The 26,073-nt window shown below is 39.9% G+C and overlaps 1 protein-coding gene across 5 annotated transcripts in view; it reads left to right on the forward strand.

Moving 5' to 3' along the window:
• igsf9bb (immunoglobulin superfamily, member 9Bb) overlaps positions 1-26,073 on the forward strand; it is an 88,329-nt gene that overhangs the window by 9,037 nt on the left and 53,219 nt on the right. For all 5 annotated transcript variants that reach the window (XM_015030527.1, XM_015030522.1, XM_015030524.1 and 2 more), the window contains exon 2: positions 17,756-17,947. In XM_015030527.1, the coding sequence (XP_014886013.1) occupies positions 17,756-17,947 (192 nt within the window). The remainder of the gene's footprint in view (positions 1-17,755; positions 17,948-26,073) is intronic.

Consider the following 26,073-nt stretch of genomic DNA (forward strand, 5'->3'; position numbering starts at 1 on the left):
TTTTTTACAGATGTGGTGTGGATTCACCCATGTTTACTTCCATTGCTAAATAAATGATAGCTTAACAAACCGCTTTTAACTCCTGGGTTCTGTGTCCGACCTCAAAGCTTCTTTAGTGAACAAGCAGCATGGAGATCAAGGAAGGCTGCAGTCTGGTCGGGGAGGAAGTTCTAGAGAGGTTCTAGGAAGGTGAGGTTATGAAACCACATGCCAAGCCTTGAACATCTGGACACAAGTCAAAGATCTGGAGCTGTAACTGCAGTCAAATGCTATTCTATCAAGTATTCACTCATGTTTGCTAAATGCAAATGCACTATTCACTTTTCAGACTTTTATTTTGAAAAGAAAAATCAGCTAAACACCATACATTTTCCTTCATGTGTTCTATGTGCTACTTTGTATTTTTCTGTCATGTAAAATCCCCCAGAATAAGTAGAAGTTTGTCATGGTAACATCAGAAAAGTACAAAAGTATACATTTTCCACACTACTATAAGTTGATGATTAGTTACCTAGTCGTAGTTACATAGGTATGTCACTTAAAATCAGCGCGTTGGCGCAGCCTTAAAAAGTCTTAAAAAGCCTTAAATTTGAGTTGGTAAAACCTGCAAAACCTGGTAGAATAAGCAGAAAAACTGTAGGTACATCTCCAAATATTAGGATATTGTGACAAGTTAAATATTTTTTTTTATATTTTAAGTAGAACTTATAAATCATATAGATTAATTTCACAAAAAGTGAACTACTTCAAGCTTTTATTTCTTATAGATTTGTAGATAATAGAAAACCATAATTCAGAGTCAGTGTGGGAATCGGATCGATAAAAAAAGAGGATATTAAAACAGAAATATTAGGCTTTTGGAAAGTATGTTAACTTTTATTCACTCAGTCCTTGGGTGACGTTCCTTTTGCATTAATTACTGCATCAATGCAGCATGGAGGTGATCGGACTGTTTGATAGCTGCCAAGCAGGATAGTTGGGTCTGGTGTTGATCATCTTCATGTTGACAGCACTCCGTAGACTCTCTGTTGGGTCCAGGTCAGACCAGTTTAGCCAATCAAGCACAGTAACACCGTGGTCACTGAACCTCTTGCACATGCGTGACTCATTTCTTGCCTTTCTTGCTCGAGTGTGACTGAAATTTGAAAGGAATCGTGCATGAATCACTCCCTTTGGACGACGATTTGCATCGGCTAGCGGCCTTGTTGTGAAACTCGTGCTTTCTGTTGCAGCTACAGTTTATGTGACAGATCATGGAGTCTATCTTTTATGAACAGTTTGATGAAGCTGTGCTGTTTGCTCCTTAATTCGCTCATCTTGTGCTCGGGCCACTAAATACGTGCTGACACAAGCACCGCCATCGAGTCCAGCAGACGTGAGCAGTTTGTGCTCTTTCTTTTTTTTTGCGTCAGGTCCCGGTTGTCTTCTCTTCAGCAGGAAACACAGCAGGTGTAGAAGTGACAGAGAAAGAGACAGAAAGTATTCACTCACAATGAAACCTGGAGGAAAACACAGAGACACATTTCCAAATGAGTAAGAGATTGTAAGTGACAATACAGTAATTCTTACCGATTGACTTAAGGATAATACATGTCGACATGTTGAGATGTTGAATTTTAAATGCGACCCTAGTACATATAGTCAATCCTGTTATCTTGTCTTATTGGATGAAAGAGAAGTCTTTGGGGTTTTTTTTGAGCATTGCAGAAACTCCTCAGTGGGCTTCATGTTGAGCATTTCACTCACAAAGCTAATTTATTTCAGTTTTTGTACCTTAACGTCTGCATACGGATTGCCACCAGTGCTGGGATGTCCAGAGTGGGCCCTGTGGGACATTTACAGCACTTGCAATGATTTTGTGCAGCCCTAATTAAACTTTTTCTAAAATGGAAAGTGTTAGCCTCAACACTTTTGTTACCTTGTTTTTGTGACTGATGTATGCTAAGCTAACTCAGATTATCGCTGGCTTTTTGTTTGTGTAATCTCTGCCAAAGCACATGGCACACATTGGGAGTTTTTCTCACAGTTTCCTCTCATCATCCTTTACTCTCTCTCCATAGGTAGACAGAAGCATACTGTTGTAAAGCAAACAGCAAACTTAGAGTGGACTCGGTGACCCTGACATCAGTCATTCAAAAAAATGCATTGATCTGCATCTCGGTGCTACCTTTAGTATTGCAGTCCAGATTAATGCTTCTACTGTGCTTCTGATTTAGCCTGTGAATTCAATTCATTAGACAACTAGAAGTGACAGAGAGTGTACTGTCCCACATTCGTAGCTTTAAGTTCTGTTTTGCTGGTTAAATAAGGATTTGCCTGGTTTTACTGATTCTGGTAGTTTGCTTGCGATTCAGAGGCTAACAAATCAACCATAGCGCCTGTAATAGAGGAGCTGTAATTTCAGAGACTGAGCAGCGTTAATGTAAATCATCTTGTATCCATGGTAACACATCAGCACTTCAGAAAGGCAGTTTGAACATTTACTCTGACCTCTGAGAAACAGCTTCATTGCATTTGTATGACTACATTAAGTCTGTTGAACATGAGGATTAGGTCTCTTTGAATCTTATGTCCTCCTGTCGTAATGTTGCTCCAGTTTACTGTAAGCTTGTTCTAATAAAACTCCTAATCAGATGTTTTTTTGTTGTTTTTTTTTCCAGTTTTTTGCTTTCCGACCGTATTGAGATCCTGAAGGTTCTGTCTGTCCAGTCAAACACACCAAACATCTGAGCTTTGGGCTTTCCCTGAAAACAAGATGAACAGAACCTTTGTTTAATATAAGTCTAAAGTAGAGACAGAGCCCAAGTTAAATGAGACCAAACTTCTCTTTGTTCTCACAATCATTGTAATTAATTCTGCAAATAGAACTTATTTAAGTTATTCTGACTAAACTAAAATAAGAAAAGTTTGGCCAGTGACAAAAAATAATTGTCTTATTATTATTTGGTGTCTGTGAAAATCTAGTTTCATCTCTGTACTGGGGAGAGTGATCTTCACACCTCTTCGTCTTTGTGAAAGTTGGCTGCTGTTTTGGTTGATAAAGTGTCAGAATCCATTTCTTTTAATCACGGCTTTTTTCCCCCTCAAACTTTAATCTTAGCTTGGTTTGTAAAACTAACAGAGGTTGAGAAATGACAAGGGAGAAAAGAAAAGTATGATATAGAGATCAGTCGTGCTGCGTCTCCACTTCGACTGCTACTTTGTGCTGGGTCAGGAACAGTTTGGCAGATATCTGGTGTCTATTAGCTGCCCTGCAGTTAAAGTTCAACAACAGAGCACTGTGCATTCAATGCCAATGAAAAGGAGCTGCTTCCAGTCTGAATGCGTCTCTATTGAGTTAAAGGTTTGGTCAGTCGGAGCGTTCTTGTTTGTACGACGTGTTTATTTGACTTGCCACTCAGCAAAAGTTCAGATGCAGAACAGAAGAAGGTGGCTGAAGGTTAGTTGCTACAGGGTTCAGTCAGACCTTGGGCCAATACAGACATCATCTTTCACAACTTAAAGCAAGTGAACAATTTTCAGACTTTTCAAATTGGCTCATAGATTAGTTGATGTAGAGATAACTCTACCAGCTCTACAAATAAATAATTGGATTCATTAGTTTTAAGATGAAATCGTGTTTTCATTCTGAGCTTTTTTTTTTTTTTTTTAAAGCTATTCAAGGCTTTGAACTTCCCTTTGTGACGTGTTGGTCCCGTCTTCCAACTCCTAGCATGTGTATTCAGGGATAAGCTGGGTGTGGAAAATCGAACTGGCTTGTAGCCCTGCTACCTAATTAATTTGATTCCCACAAACTTTTTTGTGTTCCAGTTTTTTGATGATTCCTCCAATCTAATCACTTAACGAGCAGTCGAAGTGAAGTGGGTGGCTGATGGCAAGAACAAAGCTGCTGACCAAGAAAAGACAGTCTCTCAGTTGAAGTCCTGTAAGCATTTTCTCACAAACAGTGTTGGGATATTTTCGGCTTTTCATTAGGAGTGCCTCATTGTGACCTTTCCATTGATCTGATCTCTGCTGTTAAAGACTAAATGACACTGCTTTTCTGTTGTTTTTGCTGGACAGTCAGTGGGTCCCACCACAGTTATCACTGGTGTCAGCTAGAGGGGACTACTCTACATCCTTATGTATCAACTGGTACCTGCAGCAGGATGGAGCGATGTGGTGTGGACTAAGAACTTGGAAAAACACGGGAATTGCTGAACAACCAAATATTTAATGGGGCTATGCATAAAGCTAATATTTAAAGCATTAGCATGTGCTGTCCATACGTTTAAAGGCTTTCACGTACTCCAGCGTACTTCACTCTACGAGGCCGGCTCAATGTGATACATCCTGGCAAACCTACATTTTTACAACTGTGTATCCATTTGTACTGTGGGCCATGAAGTAATACAACTGGTACACCTGATTATGAAATCTCAACTGTTCACGGACTCACAGATGCATGGCTGCACAGCAGAGGGAGCCTTTACTACTTTACTGTTGCAGAAACAGGAGCTTCTCTGACCTTGTATGGCATCAGAGTTTCTTTCGTTGGCTTTAGCACAGCTAGCATCTGGGCTACCTGTTTGCCTGCCTCATAGGTAAAACATCTCTGAACAAAATCTTTGCATTTTTTTGTCAGATTAAGAAAGTAACATGCTGTTGACAGGACATCCATATTTGGTCATTGTTCAGTTGAGGCGCTGAAGTGACAGGAAGTGTTTGTGTTAGAAAATGGGCACAATTTGGGGATTTTTTCACACAAAGGAGTATTTTTGAATAGTTTATGTTTTACTATCGATTACCTCTAATTGTTTATGATTTTTGACAACTCTACCAGTTAGTGGTTTGTTAGTTTAAAAAGACTTTTGTTGCCTGGTTTCAAACATATTACTGGACTGTCAAAGGAAAATGTTAAGCCTCGTGTTGACAGACTCGTGACTTTTTTTTAAAAGTTTTAATTAGATGTTACTGGTACTTTATTTTTGTTGGCCTATTTTCTGTTTACATCCTTCTAGAATAATAGAAATCACAATGTTCAGCACTCACTCTCCTTCCACCTTTGAGTTGTTCCAGTCCAGCTCATCTCATGTGTCTGCTTTGGAAACAGAAGTCTCCTCATTGGTTACATAATCCCATCAGTCAAACAGTGTACAGCCACCACGAGGAAATGATAAAGCAATGTGTCTGCATCTCTCTTCCTGAGCCTGAATTAGACTGGATTCAGTAGAAACTTAAAGCTTTTTATACATTAGGTTTTCTCTTGTTTAAGTGGGATTACTTTGTGGGTTTACAGGTCGGAAGACCAATTTATAACTCAGTGGCTTATGGCTGTCAAATGGAGTGAAGAAGAAATGACCTGGTACAGAATATACCCAAACATATTGGTTTGTTGGTTGTGAGTCTCTGCTGTCCGCGCTGATGTTCAAGCAGTGTTACCTGCTGATCCTTGACATGATGTCATCGGCGGAGTTGTTGCCATGTTGTAAACACAACACCCTGGTGTATTCACAGGGGATCTCTGGAGATTTTCTCCATACATGTCTGCTGTTTTTCCTGTCCAACTGTAATTTATTTATAATCTATTTATCTCTTTCTTTATTCATCTTGACCACATTTCCTTGCATAACAGAGTCATTTTTTTAAAGAAGAGAAATCTACGTCATTGCTAATGCTTCTTTCCGCAAAAAGAAGAAAATATTGTATTGTTCTGGACGTTGAATTTTGCACCTCCTTGTGAAAAAGTGGGTACAGGAAATTAGTGAAATGAGTGGGAAGGTCTCCTGCTCCTCCTGAAGTAGCATTACTGTTGCTGGGAGCAAACGAAACTCTTCATAAAACCTTTAGATGCCAACCAGCCTGATATTTGGCCTAAGGAACGGTGACTGACTGTCAACTGGCAACCCTTAGCCTCCACTTTGGTTCAATGAACTCGTCTGCTGCAGTCTTACTCCAACATAGTGTTTTTTGTGAATCTACATACATCGTCTTGCATGGTCCAAACCAGCACTGATTGTTCCAGGAACGCTGGTTGCCATTAGTGTCCAGTGAATGTTTGCAGCCGATGTTTGCTGAACGTCAAAATGAAACACCACTAACTGTTCAGTGGACGTTGTCCCTGGACGGTTAGCTAACGTCTAGGAAACATCCAGCAAATGTTCAGGCGACGGTCACTGAACGTCCACTGCCCGATGTCAGAGATGCGACCCCGTCTAACAAGACAAAAAGAAATTTAGTGAAAAATAATAACTGGGATGCACATTTTAAAGATATAAAACTGATTAAATAAAATCATAGAAAAAAACATTTTTTTTTCCCACAGTGACTGAATCTTTAGAGTAAACATCCAGACAATGTTGGTGATCGACAGGTCGGAAGATCCTGCTGGTAAATTTCCCCACTGAGAGACTTTACATCCCATTCAGGCCTAGTTTGAACCTTAGCAAGTTGCTGCCATGTGGCTGGATGATTTTCAAAGTGTGTAAACAAGCATCAGAGCAGCTGAAGTACAAACTTGTTCTTTATCACTGAGAAGCGGTTGAACAGTTTTGCCTTGACATTTGGTGGCAAAACAGACCTTTCACATACCACAATTAAGTCAAGCATGACTCCAGCATTTTTCCACATAGGCACTTCAGATTTTTCCAAGTGCTGAGAATAATATAATATAAGTTAATTTAAACGATGCCTTGAACTGAGACTTTGAGCCTTTATATCTCATCTAGTGTCCTGTGACACTAGAGATCAGCATTGCCATCTCTGGCAACACGCTGCACCATACGGTCTAATTCAAAGACCGAATTCATCTTTGTCAAAGAAACCTCAGTCTGATGTCAGTAATTACTCAGGGTTTCTATATCAGCCTGCAGGAACAGTTATGCTTGGCAGGTAAAAGATGAGAGAAGCACATCCTTTGTTTAATTAGTCCTGTGGAATGATTGGAGTTTTTCCAGACATCTCTCTGGGCCTGAGCGCCTCACATATTTTTATTCTATTGTCAGGTTGAGGCTACATCGCTATCCAAAGAATTTTCCTAATCCAACTGTGTCCAGCTGAAATAACCTTGGACCTTTTAAGAGTAGATGACTCTTCTAACATCCAAACATGTGAAAGTCAGCCACAGCACGGACCCACAAACCGCCACAGATACTGATTGGGGGTTTTACAACTTTCATTCTGGACAGCTCGGATGGGTTTTCTCATTTCAGACCAATAACCCTTCATCCCGTCGTATCCAAATGTAACCTCAACTGACTACATGATGTGTGTCTCTTGGACTAAATTAATCCTACTGGATGTTTCTGTCACAGGCAAACCCAACACATTTCCCTGAGTGAGACTGATCTGACATTTCCTAGAGTATTCTAAAATATCAGAAACCTTCACCATCTTTCTTTGTTCCTCTCAAAGCTTCTTTGAGTTTATTGTGGTAACCACACTCTGTCAATCGCTGCTTTAGGAAAGCTTATGTTAGCCACTCTTCAAGAACACAGAGACTTTCATAAGGCTACAAGCTCCATCTTTGGACCAAAACCTTTTGTTTATTGTACAGTTGAACCTCCTACTTTGCTCCATAATACCCACATCTTAAGGCCACTCATCCACTCAGTGTCAGGATCGTGGTCTTTCATAAGCCTGTTACATTTATCCGCCTTGTCACATTGTTACTATGACAATGCAATAATGCAGATGCTGTTTGTGGATAACGCTAATGGATTCAGCCTCCAGATCGTTTCTGCAGTCAGACGTACCCATTGTTCTCAAAGGAAAGTCTCTGCTTGCTGTAATTTGTCAGTGTTTTCCTGATCTGCTTAGAGTCTCTAGTCTTCAAAGGATGCAGATTTTGTAATGTTTCTGGTGCTGCCTGTCCTGGTAGTGGTACTTTCAGATGTAGGGCGTCTGAAATTTCAGGTCTTCCATTTTCTTTCAGAAGTGCAGCAGTTTGGTTTTGATATTGACTTCCTGCTAACATACATCTTGTTTTCCCTGTGGGGTTTTATATACATCCTCTCACCACTGTACTCCATACGCCTACTCCCTTCCCTCCCCTCTCCTTCTTCTCGGCCCACTTCCCCAAGCTGGCTGGCTTTCTCTCCAGTCTCATTTTACAGCCTGGCCCAGTGATGCAGCACAGTCAGCTTCCTACATGCAGACTCTCCACTCCCATTAATCATTCATGGGATTGAGCCTTAATATATCGGATCATAGCCTCATCTGTGCTGTTTTAAATTAAACTCAAGTTTTAAGCTTAACATCCTGACACCCGTCGTGAAGGGGTTCCTGCTGGCGTCGCAACATGTTAGCAAAGCTTAAAAATCGGAAGAAAATTCCTTCTGTGGACCAGTAATTAGGAACTTATCCTGCCCAATGTGCAAGACATGGTGGAACTTTCCAGATACACGTGTTTAAATTTCCACTTAAAAAGTGTAGTAGCTTTAGCTTTGTTTCAGCAAATAGCTTGTTCTTGTGACTCATCGATAAAGGACAGATTTATGGAGTCTACAACTAATAATGAAACAGATGCTTAGCTTTGACTCTCTGCAGCTGCTCCAGGTTGCTTTACTGATTAGTGCTCTGTGCTAGTAGCTTCTGAGTTTAGCACAGTCATGCTTTGAGAGGTTCAGAGTTGTTACTCTGGACTTTACTTAAGGGTATCAGAAAAATGGGTACTGAGTCATTTATGAAAGTTTTGACACACCATGCACTCTTCTCCTTCCACTTCACATTCAGGCCCTTCTTTGTGTTGGTCTGTCACATAAATTTCCAGTAAATTATAATGAGGTTTGTGGTAACTTGACATGATGAGAAAGACGTCAAGCGTTATTAATGCTTCTACAAAATACCACAACTAGTGATGGGACTTGATTAAAATAAATATAAAAATAAAATAAAAATTCTGAATCCCTTACTGCTTCTAAATTAATGCAAAAATAGACACACGAGCTCAGCAACAAAGACATTTATTGTTTTTAATCTGTTATTCATGCCATTCAACCATCAGATTGGTGCAAAGTGCTATGATGCTCATTCAGTTTTCAGGTGTTTCAGGGAAAGTGGACTGTGGATGAATACAAAGGTTCCGACTTTGGACTTTCGTATGTAAAAACAACAAAAAATCCATTAAAATCTATTCAATTAGTTAATCAAAATTAATGTATGAAGCCCCAGCTCTAAATACAATATAATTTCACCAGGGAAATGATAAAGATTACCTCCACAGTTCTTCACCTTTGCACCAGTAAATTGCTTCTGTGTTATACTCCCAGGTAATATGAGAGGAATGACTTCATGAAAAAATAGCTGCAATGCCGATGTGATGCACCTGATGCTTAAATCGCCATTTTGATCAAATTAAGCTTTGATGTGAGGTGGGATACTGTGTTTTTATTTACACTAAATATTAGTATTTTTTGAATACGACAGTCGGGTTAAGTCTGACTTTTGGACACATGTACTTGGATTATGTAAAACAGCCATAAAGCATCTTTACTCCCAACACATTTGGTACATTTTCTCCATAGTGCTTGATCGCCCCCTAAGGATCGTGCGGACTGGTCAACATGGCGGCCTCTATGGATGGCTTCAAGGTGTCGGGTAACAACTTACCTTGCATTCTGCTGACATGAACTGTTCTTAATCCTCCATTCAGAAGGTCATGTCAATGTCGTCCAGCCAAAAGGTTTTAGATAGACATGAGCTCTTCAGCGAAGAGGTTTAGTAATTCACCTAAACTGTTAAAAACTAATATGTAGAGAATGCATGGTTTAGCATGTGATTAATGTAGAGATTGCAGAGGTGAGCAGAAATATGAGAGGCTTTTGGAGAGATGGGAATAGGAAGTGTGTGTGTGTGTGTGTATCCTCTTGATGCAGGATAGAGTTGTCATATGTAAATAAAGACATAATCAGGGTAACATCCTGGTTTTACTGAAAGCTGCTTACACTAACATCATTCTGCAGAGACGAACATCATTTATCTCCTGCATTTTGTAGGAGTCCTACTCGGTAATCTCACCCGGGGAGACGCATGTTTACTAATTTCTGCAATAAGGTTGGCACCTTTCTTTCCGTTGACCTCATTTCTAAGTTTTTATACAAGGATTAAACAAATCCTGGACGAAATCAATGAATGTGGCATTTTGTTCAAAATCTCAAAGTTGTTACTGCCCTGCAATTTTATCCTTAAGTCTTTGGCACAAAACCTACTGACTTTTATTATTTCTACTGAAAATAAACAGAAACTGTTGGGATCCAAATCGTATTTTTTTTTAAATTAAACCAGAAACAATATGCATACTGCACAATCAATTAATGTAGAACATTGTCACGGTTGTCCTGTATTATAAATATCACTCTTTAAATAATGACGAGTTGTCATTGATATTGATCGACACACTGCTGCACCTCTGGTAAAGCAGCTCAATTGTGGGGAAAACAAAAAACTGTTCTGATTATTTTTGGTCGATTTGAAATCAAGATTATTAGGTAGTTATTATTAAATACAATGCTCCAGGTCTGATAGTTTGTAACTTCTGGGTCAATTACACATAATGTTCTGTGTCAGATTATCACAGCGATGCTTTTCCTAAAACATATCTGCTAAGTTTCTTTTCTTTTTTTGCACACACATTACTACTGAAAAACATTTTTTTTAATCTATCAGGCTCCAGCGGTTGTGTTTTTACACCAAACAAATGTTCAGTTAGACCGAACCGTGTGTTTATGTAGATGTGATGACATCGTTTGCTGCTTTAAACGTGCCGAGGGCAACTGTGAGTGTTTTCATTCTTCATTGCTGCATTTCTCTCCACCCCCCCTTCTGACAAGTGAAGGTAAAACATGAGGCAAACATCTGATTTCTGACGAAATATCTGTCTTGGTGAAAAACAAAAAGCAGTGTTTGCTGACTGGGAACATCTGCCAGATGCTGCAAATGTAAATGTCAGTATATTTACACCATGGATCTAAAATACGGCGCTCTGCTGTAACTCTATGATTGCTGTGACTGAAAATAAAAAAGGTGTAGGTTGTTTTTATCGCCATTTATTGTTATCATGAGGAATACCGTATTTTATCATGATACATATCATCCACCTGTGTTACCAAGTCCGTCACATCAAGATTCTAACTATGCGTTTGATTTATGTGATGAGTGTAAACACACACACACACGGCGAAACAACACAGTGACTTCATTCACTATGCAGGGAGAAGGCCATTAAAGGCTCAAAGCCCCATTTGACGGAAACGAGGCTCATTCAATCATCAGTTTAATGAACGTAAAAACTCCTCTGCAGCCTCTGAATCATCCACGCTCCTTTGTGGGGATTCCTGAACTCGAGTGTCCGCTGATCCGCCATCTGACCTAAATTCCAGCTGATCAGCAGGAGGTAAGAGGCTCAAAAACACTTTGCTGTCCTCAAAAGACACTTCAAGGCAAAATTAAGATATCAGGTATAAGTACAAGGTACAAGTGCTTCAAGTGCAGAAAATAGAGCACTCCTGTTTAGTCCTAATGAAATGTAGTCCTACTCTTGCCGTTTTGCGGTCATCATCTGTATTCTAGCTGTATTCTTGTAAATGCCAAATCTTTTTTTTTGTTTTGTTTTGTTTTTACCATATAATAGGCAGTCAGTTACTTTCACATAACTCCCCCCTAATGTCATTGTGTTTCACCACGACCTTAGAGCTTCTCCTCTCCGCTGTAGTTTTAATCTTGACCCCTCAACAGCTGGATCATCTAGCTGAAGTCCAATGTGTGGAGTGATGTGGAAAATTTCAGAACCTCAATTTCTCCTAAAGTTGAATAAATGGTGCCTGAACAGCATGTTTGCAGCGATGCTAAAATCCAAGTCTTGATTTAGGAATGTTGGGTCACAGATGATTAGCTTCATCTCCAGCAGAAGTAGGTCATGAAGAAGAAGCTGATTAATTAAGATTTTGCTAATGGCTGCATTATGGGGTAACTGGCTAATCTTTCTCGTCATGCAGATTTGAGCTAGTAAATTTTTTTTTTTTCTACAATTGAATAATTTTTCACTTTGTCTGACGGTAATATATTCCGCCTGCTGCAGCACGATGCCTCTCTGCTCCGCTCCTCGTACAGGAGGAGGATCAGATGCTACCGCACCCTGGAAAGATACCCTTTGAATTCCAAGTAATGAGCAAGTCTTGCATGAGAGCAAGAGACTCGGAATTAGGTCAAGTCTCCCACCCCGTCGTAGCGTCAAGGGGTTCAAGCCACGCTGGAGGATCTGAGGGTTACAATCTGCAACGCTCAGACAAAATGTTGAACTTTCAAGTCGCTGCATATTTTGTCTTTCGGAGTTGATTTGCATAACAGTTTTGATTCATATGAATTGTTTTCTGTCTGATGTTCATAAGGCTGTAAAAGCTCTTCATGGCCCATTCTGGTGTTTCGGTTCTGCAGCTCAAAATTCGTCCGCAGAAGCAACAGTTGAATCAAAAATTGTAATTTTCTCCAAATACAAGGTTGTTATTTGAAAAATACATCAGTAGTGTTGTTCTTTAGGGCTTATCTGATGTCACAATATTTGTTTTACCTGCAAGAGTCGTCTACAGTAGAAGGAGGGACCGGGTCGGTTGCCATGCTTTTTAGTCTGTCGGCCATGTTGGATTTAACAAAGATAATTTCTTGCATTTGCAGCTGATGGCCAGCAGTTGATGGTGTATTTTATGATGCATTATCGTCCACTTCAGTGGTCTGTGTGCATTTAAAACATAAAAATCCACAAAAAGCACAAAAGAAATGGCTTTTAGGTAGCTGTCCACTGTAGTGACCACTGTTATCAAATCCAGCGTACAAATGTGCAGTTTTGGACACTTGAAGCTGACATTTGAAACTGTCGTATTTCAAATGTGATTCAGAAAGCTGCCGCCTGCACAGCCATCAGAACCCGGCTCATTCTCCCACTATCTGTGCTGGTTGGATCTCAGCGTTATTAATGGCTCCATTAATTTTACAAAGGTCTCATTTTGTTAGTGCCATAACACAGGTTTAACTTTTAAATCAGACACAGAGAGACTCGGAGCAGGTGAAAGAATAATAAATGGTATGATAATGTGCTGACCTTGCTGTAGCCATGAATAATTGCTGTGAACGTGTCATTTATATTTCAGCCTTATTTGCACTTTGCAGAGTGGGCCGAACCGTCGCTGTTAAAAACACTTAGAGGGATAAAACCAGGCGCCGGACCAAAACTAGCAACTGGACCTGAGGAAATTTAAATTTCAACATAAGTACTTAAAACGCGTTTCTTCTTGTCATTACTTGTGCCTGTAGATATCACATCTATTTTCACTTAAAATAAGAAAAAAATATATTTAAAATAAAATCTGCAGAGAATGGAGTGTTTATCAAGTAAAGCCTGAACAGATTTAAAATGGACTGGTGATCGAAAGCATGTAATTGATTTAATTAACATCATAAAACCATTCAAAGCAATGTTCTAAGTTGATAAAACATGAAAGCAACCTTTACTGTGTTTTATCTGCAGGTTATGAGTCAGTTATCAATACGTTGTACCAAAAGAGACTGACATTAGCGTTAGCTTAGCACTTTTTTTTTTTACAAGCTAGCTCTTTATGCATTTTAGTTTTGGGGTGCTGACCAATAATAAAACCTGATGACATGATGAGGCATGAATGCGTCAAGATGTTTCAGAAAATACTGATTAGTTTCTTATCGTCTCGGTTCTGGACTGACTTTCCTCTGAACTTGTGTTTTGGTCATAAGCTCTTTTCTTTCTCTGTAGTTTCTCTCCAGCTCTTCCTTCGTTTTATCAGCCTGGTGTTTGTATATTCTCCCGTGTTTCATTGTTCTCTGCTGGATTCTTGCGTCTCCCTCTGTGTCTGTCCACGCGCTGCCTCTTGGTCTCCTTTCAGTGTTCCTCGTTCTACTGAGGCGTCCTGTAGACGCTTCGGTAAACTTTGCGTTAAATCGTCGTACGACTGCCACACTGCGCTTCGATCCTCCACTCACCTTACAAACCAGGACACTTGTACTTCTGATGTATGTCTGACTTCCTTTTAAATACACCAGTAATACTGAACACAGTGTCTTTTTCACTCAGTAACAATTGCCACGATGAAGAAAGTTGTTGTCGGTTAGAGCCCTGTTATTATGTGCCATGTATTTACTGATCTGTAATTTTTTTTTAACTTTTTCAGTGTTTAACCGGCTGAACTCCCATCAGGGCTGATGAAGCAGAAATTTGTCCAATCTTCGTCAAAAGCCAGTATATCTGCTTCTGCTTTAATTTAAAACTGGTCAGTCAAGATTCAGATACTAAAAGAAAAGCAATGTCATGTGATTCTTAATTACAGAACAGTGAAATTTTAACTTACTTTTTAAGCTGTCTTGGATTTTGGAATTTAGCTACTAACGAAGTAAGATTCTCCACTTTTAAAGTTGATAAAATCCCGTATTTGCAGGCCTTTTCAACAGCCACAGTGTATTTGGTCATTTTGTTTAGGCCGCCTAAATATTCCCTAAATTCTCGGCACTAATGCTGCAGTCCTCAGAGTCAGGTAAAAGCAAACGTTCTTGTACTTTGATGGCAGGGAGTTGTGCATTTGCATAAATATTAATGAAACATCTGGCAGCTGCAGGGCATGTGTTATCTCCTTGTTATCGTCTAATGTATTTTTAATTATTGCATATTACTAGTTAGGCACCATCCATGAATGTAACCGAGGGCTCTGGAGCCTCCAGAGTTTCCACAACGAACATTTTCACCCGACATAATCGCGTCTCCCGTCGCTGAGCTCAGATTATGTTACAAGCCTCTGTGAAGCTTGGTCTACCTTGCGTAAGTGAGCAGTCCTCCTGGCATCAGTCACCAGCAAACACACACACACACACACACACACACACACACACACACACACACACACACACACACACACACACACACACACTGTGTTGTGAGTCAGTGCACCTCAGTGGTTTCACCATGTCCTCCCCTGAGTCTTTGATTGTAAATGAGCTAAACCTTAATGTTTGCCACGCCGTGGTGGTGGTGGGGCGGGGCGAGTGGGGGGCAGGGGGCGCCCTTCCTCTCATCTTTTAGCCCTCTGCTCTCCCGGGCGTTCCTGTCGTCTCACCAGGTCCAAACGGTGAAGTCATACCTTCCAAGGTGGCCTGTTTTTGTGCAGTGTCTGATGATGTCACCAGCAGCCAATCAACATGTAGCACAGCGCGAAGGAGCGCGAGTGTGTGTTCGTATGTCGGTGTTAGTGTGTGTGAGCGAGGGGGAGAGGGCGAGGTGACGGTGGGTGAGAAATCACAGCTGGGGGGAAAAAAAAATCGCTCAGTTATGTCTACTATCTGCTTCTTCCAGCTTTATTTTACAAAAGCAGAATCATTTCAGAACCCTAATCTTTCTGATAGGATTTCTCTCATATTCTTTTTAAGAAAGCTAAACGTTGCTTTGTGTTGATATTAACCTTCTCCGGTGTTTTATGAGTGGGGAGGTCATTCACAATAAGAAGTAATTATACAATAAACACTTTGATCGTAGCATGATGAAAGCAGTTTTCTTCCATTGAGGGGAGCCTATGCTGTGTCTTTTCATGCCTGTGTATTGCTGCTGTAGGAGGAATTTCAAAAGCTCAGAGCACTGGAGAGTCTATGGTCACAGCTTCAATGGATATTTAATTATCAGAGTAGTTTAATTGTTTGGTGCTTCTCCATGACGAACAAATGCTAATTGCAACACGGAGACAGTTTGAGGAGACTGCAACTACTAAATTGTATTTCTGTTCTACTTATACTAAGATTTCACGGTAAAAGCTGTGTTACCCATAATGCTATGCACCACATATCCCTGCTCTTAGTCATTCAGATACTTTGTTTTGGTCTCGTATCGTGGTGAAGGGTCAGTGCTAAATAGTTATTTAGCTAACATTTCTGACAATGATCACAAATGTTTTGCAGAAAAAGATTCCTTGTTAGAGTTGGATTGTTGACTTTGCTTGCTTGATGTTGTTTTGGTTGATGGCGCGTATTTAAAATGTTTTCTCATGTTTCCAATGGTTTAAAAGTAATTTAGCTTTGTTTTACACTTCTTAAATTAATGTATCTAAAATGAAGGCCTTGAAATGTCTTAAATTCATTGCAATGAGTTTAATTTAATTTTCTCTCACGGGACTTTACTGTTTCCCAAAAACTCTGAGTTGCCCGCAGATATCTTCACTGCGTTCTGGGACTTGAGGTGTGGTTGCGGCTACCACTAGCTTGCTGCTAATACTTGTTAAAGCTAGCCAGCTTTTTCTTAAAGTTCATCATGACTTACTGCAAATTTTTCACCAGTTGGCTGACTTACTCCAGCTGCTGACCTATATGATTTATTTATTTCCATTTATTTTGTACATTTTTGTCGTTACGCAGATGTTACGCATTACTATTATTGTTACTGAGTTGGTGAAACCTGGAGAAACTCTGCTTTCTGCCCAGGGAAGGGGACATATGTCTTTTATTTTTCACCATAAATTGAGTGCTGCACTGCTGAGTTCCACCTTTGACAAAACCGCACCAAGTCGTTCAGTTTTCAAGTAGAGATCATTCAATGCCCCCAGTTTTGTGAAGCCTTTAAACTTTTCACAGGTGAGAACAAGTTGACCCAGCAGATCCTGAGAGCGAGCGGAAACATTCAGACGAAAGGGATTACAGAACAGATAGCTGAATTTATCGCTATCTGAATTTATCGCTAATTTGTCCCTCTGGTCAGGAACTAGTTGTTTTTTTCATTAGCGCTGTATTAGAGCTACAGACTGAAGTCAAGTGAAGTCATTTTTGAAAAATGTTCTGGATAAAAAAAGGAATCTCACTGTAGTCAGTAACATAATGACTGATCCTGTTCGACATTTTCGCATAGGCTTTGCTAGGCGGCGCACAGAGACGCTTTCTGTCTCGGTTCATAGAGAGATAAATGACAAAGTTCTTGTTCTGCTTGCCGTCTTACTCTTTCGGTTCTGAAGGACATTCTTTCAGCTGCTGAGACGCTTGATTAGATGCGTTGACTTGGACGATGATACCATTCATTCTTTAAGCTGAGCCATGTTAGAACTGGCATGAGAACAATAGAAGGATTCAGATTCAGAGAGAGGACGTTCAGCGCTTCATTCTCCAGCTCAGAGTGAATTCTGTTCAGAAAGGGTCAAAGGTCGAGGTATTTCTGAATATCCAGACATTTATGCCACACTGCTTCTCTGCTGACGCCTCTCGGTGCTCTTGGAGACAAACAGGATGAAAGAGCTTCTGTTGAGGTGGTTTAAATTACTCTTACTGATCGTGCTACATCCTCCCCTCTGCAATGAATTTCTCACTTGCTCACATGCTGCTCAGATTGCTGAACTTGCGAAGTGGGATTTCTCACTATATCACTCTCTTCATGGGAGGAGCGTCGTTCTTTTCTCTTTTAACCTGAACTAACCACTACATTTCCTATCGAATCACAGAAGATATCCTAACCACAGAATACCATACCTGGTTGGTAGTCAAGAATATTTGTGTTTACTGTGCTTGGCATGAATATATTTGGTGGGGCAGAAGGACTTTTAGTCTTTTATAGAACCATTTGATATAGATGAGAAGAGACGAATTGGGAAATGTCTTTCTCCTAGGGATTATTTGTGCCACCCTCTCTGAAAAAAGCATCCATAAAATTACCCTTTGAATGGCGGGTCAGACTATAAGTAGACTGATGCATATCCTGGTACGTTTAATCTGACTTGTACCCTTTGTGTCCCAGGTGCCCACGGAGTGCGAGAGGAGCCCCAGTTTGTGACGGCACGCGCAGGAGATAGCGTCATCTTGGGATGCGACGTGCCTCACCCGCTGAACGGAAAGCCCTATGTGGTGGAGTGGTTCAAGTATGGAATGCCAATCCCTTTCTTCATCAACTTTCGCTTCTACCCTCCTCATGTGGACCCAGAATATGCCGGTAAATGTCCAAAGTATAGTCACGCCGATGGCTTTTTAGCACAGACAAGGAAAGCGGAGCAGCTTAAGTTGAAGTGACAGGAGTAGAGACATTTTTGGTGTTTACATTTTCTCTTCTGGGTGAAAGAAATTGATCTTTTCTTTATATCCACCTCATTGTTTTACTAATTTATAGCTATATATTTATGGCAGTGCTCACAGACTTCTTCAAGAAAGGACATTAAGCTTTCAGTCTGATAAGTCAGCCATGATTTCCTTAGTCTTGGGAGACCAGCGATTGACCAATGCGTTCACGAGAAACCAATATAATCACCAACCTTATTTACTTACGTGATTCTTAGGACAAAAAAAAAAAATTGTCCTAAAAAGTCAATTAAAATTTGGATTGGCAGATAAGGCTTTTTAAAAACTGGCAATCGGTCAGAAAACTGCAATCGCTGCACTCCAACAATGAACCCATATCGATTCGTAGAAAGTATATATGGATTTAGATATATCTATATCGGTCTTCCTTTTCTGTCCTGCTTTGATGTAAGCATTTTGTCCGAGCTGCCTGATCAGCTCTGCTCTCCCCTGCATGAGTTATGACAGCATAAATGAGATGACATTTCCTTAAGAGGCAGCAGCTCTTTCCATCCCACATTATTTATGTGCAGTAGGGGTCTGATTGTATGTCTTAGACTCGGGGAGTTTTATCACGCTTCTATTCATGTCCAACTGTAGCACATAAGTTGTCATTTCAGGAGTGTGAGATGGATTCAGCAACCACCAGGCCTTCAGCTATCTAGACACAAAGCATTATGGGATTACGTAACAGAGCGATGTAGCTGGTGGATGTCATGCTTTGCATTTCAATGGCGATCTCTCTGGGGTTTAATAAACGTGCATTGTTTTCAGTTGTGAGCTGCAGCCCCTTCACCTGCTGCAGAAGGTCCAGAAAATAAAAAATAATAACTTTCATTTTGATCATTTTAAATTGGTAGCCAGTGCAAGTCACATGTGCCAAATCTGGCCCACCGTAGCTTTCTATGTGGCCCTCTAGACTCCAAATTACATCAATTAGTCCCTCCAGTTTTTCACAAATCTGCAAAATTCCTACAAAATCAACAGATCCCCACATTTTTTCTTAAAATTGGCCGAAAACATTGGGTTTAAGTGACTGCTGCCTCAGCCTTACAAGATGTCGAGCTACAATCCGAATTGGCAGATCGGCCTTGTTAAAGATCAGCGATTGGTCAGAAAGTCGGTGTGTCTTTTCTAAAAAGAGTTCAGCTCAGTTACAAATCAAATTTTTTTTGTCAATTTTACCATCTGCATAAGGAATAATAATTAAAAAAAAAAACAGTTTCCTTAATACCAGTATTATCCAGTTTTACCTCAATGTGGAGGTACACCCGATAATGTCTGCATCAAATTAGCCGCAGCGTCGACCTTATCTGTAATGAGACACATTTTTACTTTTAACACGGGCGATTCCAATCTACCGATCTGTTTGAAAGCACACCGATTGATTCACCACTGTCTATATCAGATAAAGATGTCAAACACTTCCTGTCTCACCTGCAAGAGAAACACTGCAGATTAGAACATCGCTGGAAATAAAGATGATTTGCATAGTCCTGGAATATCATCACACACGCTATGAAGCACGGCATCGAGACGTCTTCAGGGAGTGCAGGTGGCTGACGATGAACATATCTGTTTGAAATACAGAATCACTGCCTGTGAGAAACACCAGACTTCGTTCTGATTACGCCACATGCTGAACTCCTGGGTAACTCCTCCTGCAGTAACCAGTGAAAATGTATCTGAAGAAGCCATGCTATTTATTTTGTTTTACTTTTACAGTCCTTTCTCTGTTCTAGTGAAGTTTGTACAGATCAGTAGAGAAGTGGAGGGGAATCGACCGGTAAGTCGATTGAAGGGAACTCAAGCGATTGGGACTGAACAGCTATAAGAAAACCAGTAATTAGTCAGGCTAACCAATTAAACGGCTTCATTTTGCAAGGGAGCGTAAAGATTGGTCATGGTCAGGGAGTTTTTCTAATAAATTTGTAGCAGTTCTAAAGTTTCACTTGTGATTTTTTAAAATCTCCCTTTCCCTTCTAAGGAATAAAACTCGATTGAACTTAAAATTTGTCTCCATGTTAGATCCATAAAGCTCTCCGTGTCGTGTTATGTGTTAACATGTAGTCGTTTAGCAGATGGTTTTATCTGCAGTGACTCACAAAGTAGAATCAAAACGAAAGCATCAGCCGCTCCAAAGTAAAGCAGAACTACAGATGGGACAGAAACGTGTCTGATCGTTGAGTAGATGAAGCGTTCCCTGAGAGATTAGCTTTTAATTTTACACTGGACTCTCTCTGGGATATCCATGACCTGATACCGTTGGGAAGCGTTTTTAAAGTAAAGTATCGGTGACGCGTCAGTGAACATTTTTTCCAAGTGAACACCTGTTCTTCTTAAGTAAAGATAAACCTTTATTGGCCTTTGCCACCTCTAACTTTACCTCGCTTTTCGGTCAGGAAGTAGCTACTTATAGCTGATGTCATATAAATCATGAAGTCAAACATGTCTTATCAAAACTGGCTCACAGATGCTGGATGGACTGATTGTTGCCGTAAAAGGCTCTCAAACATTGGAGTCACATAAGAAATGCTCTCTATTTCTGAGCATTTCTTAAAGGGGCAGTATTATCTAAAAATCAACTTTTTTTTAAAACTTTACTCATGTCATAATGTTATTCTCTCATCATAAACACACACCTTTATTCTTTAATGCTTGTTAGAGAAAGTCTTAAATCTCCCGTGGCAACCGTTCAGCTGTGAAAAACACCTGGGTGGACCGAGGGCCGCCTTCCTCAGAGCCGCAGTTTCCAAGCTCACAGAGCACCTCTGCCCCGCACCTACCCTGCTCAGCTCCTTCAGACTAGCCAGCAGCAATTAGCAAACACCTGGCGGAGCTGGGGATCTGCTGAGTTCGTCATATGAGCTGCTTCTCAGTGAGACGCTGGTAAAACGTTAAAGGGTTGTCAGAGCAGCCGTGACGCGACGACTTCCTGAAGGCGGAGTTTCAGAAAGAGCAGGAGCTTTTAAAGAGGCCCAATTTCAATGCGTTAAATTACGAAGTCACATGTCTTTTAAGTCATATTTGATATATAGAGCATTTTTATAAACAACTGAAGGTAACGTAGTAACTTGATTGTGCTATAAAATAGGACAATGTGGCTGGAAAATACCCAGCACTGCCCCTTTAAGCGTACTAAGGTTCTAAACTGAGCTGGTTTCCATTATTCTCAACACAGGTCAGGTATTTTGAGCCCACTTAACCCTGCTGTTGGTTTAGCAAATTTGATTTCCTTCCCAAGATAGTTTGAGATTATTGCTATTGTCTGTTAATGACTCCTCCCTCTCCTCTCCGTCTATGTTGCGCATATGAAAGAGACTCTGTGACTTCAGTCTCAACCAGCACATATCCGTCTTCTCTTATTTGCTCTGGTAAACGTTCCTCGCTGGGTAGGAAGAACTGGATGTTGTTTGAGCTGAATAATTACTGTTGTGGGATTACACGCTGCTGAGTTCATTACTGAAAGAAAAGGCTTTTAAGTTTGCCCACACTGGATTTTGTGTGTGATAATGACATAATTGTGACTTTGTGCGGTTAATGGAGTGTGGAGACAAAACAAGGCCAGTGAGATTTTAGAGTGTTCGTTTTTAAATGCCACCAAAACCCCTCGGTGACTTCTAACCACAGTCGGGCTAAATGGATCTTTTCTGTTTTTGCTGGTGCCTTTAATTTTACTGCTGCAGTCAAATGACATGGAGGCATTATGCAGTGATGCCGCTTTTATAGAATGAAGTGGTCCTTTGTGCGCTCTGCACGTCATCGTCGTATCTTTGAGATGGCGGCTTCGATTTGCTGCTGTTTTTTGTGTCATGAAAAGCGCTGTTGAATATTTTAGGCCTTACATTAGCAGCACAAGTGGGGAATTTTCCAATCAATGCTTTTCCTTCAGAGCCCAGGGGGGCAGTGAGGGTTCCATCCAAATCTGTTCCCTGTCTGCTAGCGCTGCGTATCGGTCTGATATTTACATTTTCCTGAAACACAAATGGGAAAAACTGCACTTTGTAAATACATTTAAGTTGTATTTTTGCAGTGTTATTTATAAAATACTAGAATTACCCAGAAAACACAACCAATAAGCATGTGACCTGACCCGCATACTACACCCCAACATCACACGTTTCTTTCCCCATCTACCTTGTTCTGCATAATAATACTGTTTTGGCTCGTTCTTCCTGCTGTGTGTTTAAAATCTAATTGTCTGCTTCACATGCAGCGCCGTGTGAGATCAATAAAACTGCTGAGCATGCAGTGCTGCTGGTTTTGATCAAATAAGGAGTCGATTCAGAGCGCAGTCGGGCAAAGCAACGATATCAGGCCGACACCAGAACCACAACTGTCTGACACAAAGCCAAAGGCGATCGCGTCAGATGAAATTCCTGAAGCCGAGGGAGAGCAGTTCTCTTTAACGCACTGCCTGACAAAAAATAAATAAATAAAAATAAAAAAAAACACAAAAACTGAGATGAAAAAAAATCACGTCAGGTGTCTGTAGGATCACACGGATAAAGGAGTTTGCGGTACCACCACAATACCGGTCCATTGTCAGCAGAGTGCGGCCTTGAAACAAGCAACGATTAAATGTGGATTGAAGTCGTAAAAAAACCCACAGAGTTGAAATCTGAGCTGATCTCACATATTTGAAAGATTTAGAGACCCGGATGCCAACATGAGGACGTCAGCAGCAACCCACAGAAACACACAGGTAAAATATGTTGAGTGAAGTTTATTGGTTTAGCACATTTCAACAAGAAGGCAGTCAAAAGTGCTTTACATGATATAAACGTAACACCATGTGCAGACAAAAGAACATTAAATTGCAGTGGCAAAAATAAAGTTGCAATACAGACTAGAATTAATCAATGTTTCAGTTTTTATGAGTAAAAGGCAGCTATAAACCGGTGATTTAACTCTGAGCTCAGAGTTTCAACTGCTTTGCACTTTTCTGTCCGTTTGTTTCCAGACTAGTGGAGCATAGAAGCTTCTCCATGTTTGGTTCTGGTTCTGGGCATGCAGAGCAGACCAGAACCAGAAGACCTGGATGGTCTGATACAACAACAACAACATTGAAGACAATAGAAAATGTATTTATTGAAGTAATTAGCTAACTGCAGGAAAGCAGACATCTAGTGACTTATTACTTCAAATATACATGCTGCAACTTGGTATCATGAACACAATTAAATATAATAGCAGTTATTGCTGTTGGGGTTTTTATTTCTTTGGCTTTGGGTGTGCTACTCAAACATTTTCATGATTTTGTCAGTTTTCTAGTTTTCTTATTTTCAATGATCATCAGTTTATGGCTGCAGCGTTTTGTTGCAGTCCATCACCTTATTAAAATATCTCAGGCCTTCTTTGCAATATTTCATAGCGGCCGTCAGGGGAAACTTCAGGTTTAGCTATTACCATGTGTGATTTTTTTTTTTTGTCCTGCAGAATTTAAAGCAAGCCAGGCAACTTATGGGGCCGCGGTGTCTCCCAAGATCTCGTTATCAGCCCCCCCTGAGCTTTCAGGGATCAAGGATCCTTGTTCAGGGTTTCACAGAGTCGCCTGGTAGTAATAGTTTAAACTCTCAGGCCACACAGTTAATTGGAATTTGTCTGCAGCTATACGCCATTATATCAGTAAGCAACCCACAAATATGGTGGTGTTTTACACCAGTTGAAGTCCATCTGTTCAAAACCCAGACATAAACATCTTCATGCCTTTTAGTTTTAGCAACCTGACAATGTCTGGATATTTCAGAATGGAAATCAACCAACTTTTCACAGGGATTTGACTCATTTTGGAAGAATTGTTAAAAAAGGTAACACATAATCGAATGCTACTCTGTCTTTGGTAAGCTTTACTTGTCTGCTGTAAACGGGTGAAGAACACGTCTGTGGAAATGTCCAGCGATGTTTGAGGATTTTGTCCCTGTACAGATTTATTCTTCTTGGTTAAAATTAAAGCAGATTCAAAGTACACTTTTTAAAGAGAAACATTGTTTACTAAAAAAATAAATATGAATATAAAGCTAATAAGCAACCTCAAAACTGACCCTACCATCGATTTTGTTTTTTTTGTCCCATTCTTCATTAATCAATAATTGTTTTCCTCTTAGAAAATGAAATAATCACAGAAAAGTGAATTTTCCATTTACCTGGGTTTTTCTTTGAAATTTGATTATCAGAAACATCAAAAAACGAGAAGAGGTCAAATACTTTTTTCCCAGCATTTTATGTCGTTCGTCTGCTGTCTCTTTAATTCGTACTACTTTGTATACATAGAGTTAAAATCAAGAATTTAATGGTACTTTCAGTCATGCTGTGAATTTTCTCTTTGGTATTTTACAACCATCTGCAGCTGGGGGAACTCTCCACTCTCAAAAGGAATCTTAGAAGATAGTTTACAGCGAGTGACACATTAGTACCGTGTTCATGTAGACTCACTCGAGCGTGGCTTCTCATTTACTTTAATGCTTTAATACATCAAGTCCAATAGGGCATCCAGAGAAGAGACCGTTAACGCTCAGCCAATGAGAACTGAAAGAGCCAACTGAAGCCAAATTATCTTTAAGCAAACAGTTTTAGTGTAGACATAATCAGCGTTTAATGCTCATCGGTATGAAATAAATACCCTAGCAAAAATAAGCAGCAAGGCAACCCTCTTCTGTCTGGTTTCAGTCACAAAGAAAACAGCAATGAATGGAAACCAGACAAATAGAAGCTCATAGTTGACTTAATGGTTTTCCCTTTGGTGCAGACATGTTATGTGGAACTACACTACTGGCAAATTTGTTTTTTTTTTCTTTTGCTCATATGCGACCTGTATCCGACTTTTTCATAGCAGTTTGAAGCGCTCAATTCGGATGTCTTTACTTTTCCAAAAATATCCCATTTCTGCCACCTCCATATGTGATACCAAATCAGATTCGCAACTGATCATTTTCAAAGGATCAGCAGCAAAACTGGCACATCGCATTTTATCCAACTTTTAAGTCTAGCGTCTTAGTTTTGCACCAGAAGAAGCAAGACTCTTTAAATCCGGATGCAATACAATGGCTAAAAATTATAACTATGCAATTATGAAAGAAGTCTGTCGGTGAAGAACATTACATCACAATCTCATCCAACCAGACTTCTTTGCAGAAGGCACAGTCAAAGCACCACAACACTGTATTCATTAATATTCGTTGTACCTTTTCTTTATTAACAAGTTACGATGTTGTGATGTAACATTGCTGAGTAACTTTAAAATCCATCCATTATCCCTTCTGTAAACGTCGCGCTGCTGTGTGTGTAACCCACAAGAAAGGTTAGTTTAAATACATTTAATAGTAGATGGCAAGTTAAGTTAATTTGCTTTCCTAATACCAACACTACAGAAGTACAAAGGAAGTTGGGCCTGATCAGGAGATTCTAAATTCGGGGGAGCCTAGGTGTGAACAACAGAGGAGAGCACACAATGTATATAAAAAAAAGTAGAATTTAATATAAACAACATTTGTGGATCCACATTGTACAAATAAACAAAAATTGCGCGTTTTTTTTTTTTTAAAAAAAGAAAGAAATTTAAATAAAAGAAAAAACCCAGTCTTTTTGATGTCTGTCAAATGTTATTTCAAAGTTTGTTTAGTCAATGTTTCACGGCTGGTGACCAGTCGGGTCACCATCTACCTGTTCACTCGGTCCTCTGGGCTGGGGCTCGCCATCCAAGTTCTTGTAAGGGTGATCTTGACGTCTCTGGGCATGATGCTTCAAAAGTGCACCATAAAGAAAAAAAAAAACCTGACCTGGAAGAAAGTAAAGCATCTTAAAATTCAGGATGCTAATATCAACAAAGCTTAAGCAACAATTCAAATTTCAATCTAAAAGTGCCAAAGTACATCTACAACACTAAATCTACATTCAAAATGTGGATTATTAAATATTAAAACATGTACTAATAGAAAAAGAAGTAAATTTCCGTAGGACAAATACAACATATACAATAATAATGATATAAAGTTTACAATTCAA

The sequence above is a fragment of the Poecilia latipinna genome, unplaced genomic scaffold, assembly GCF_001443285.1.
Source record: "Poecilia latipinna isolate Pla-1442-1.1 unplaced genomic scaffold, P_latipinna-1.0 Scaffold185, whole genome shotgun sequence".
NCBI lineage: Eukaryota > Metazoa > Chordata > Actinopteri > Cyprinodontiformes > Poeciliidae > Poecilia > Poecilia latipinna.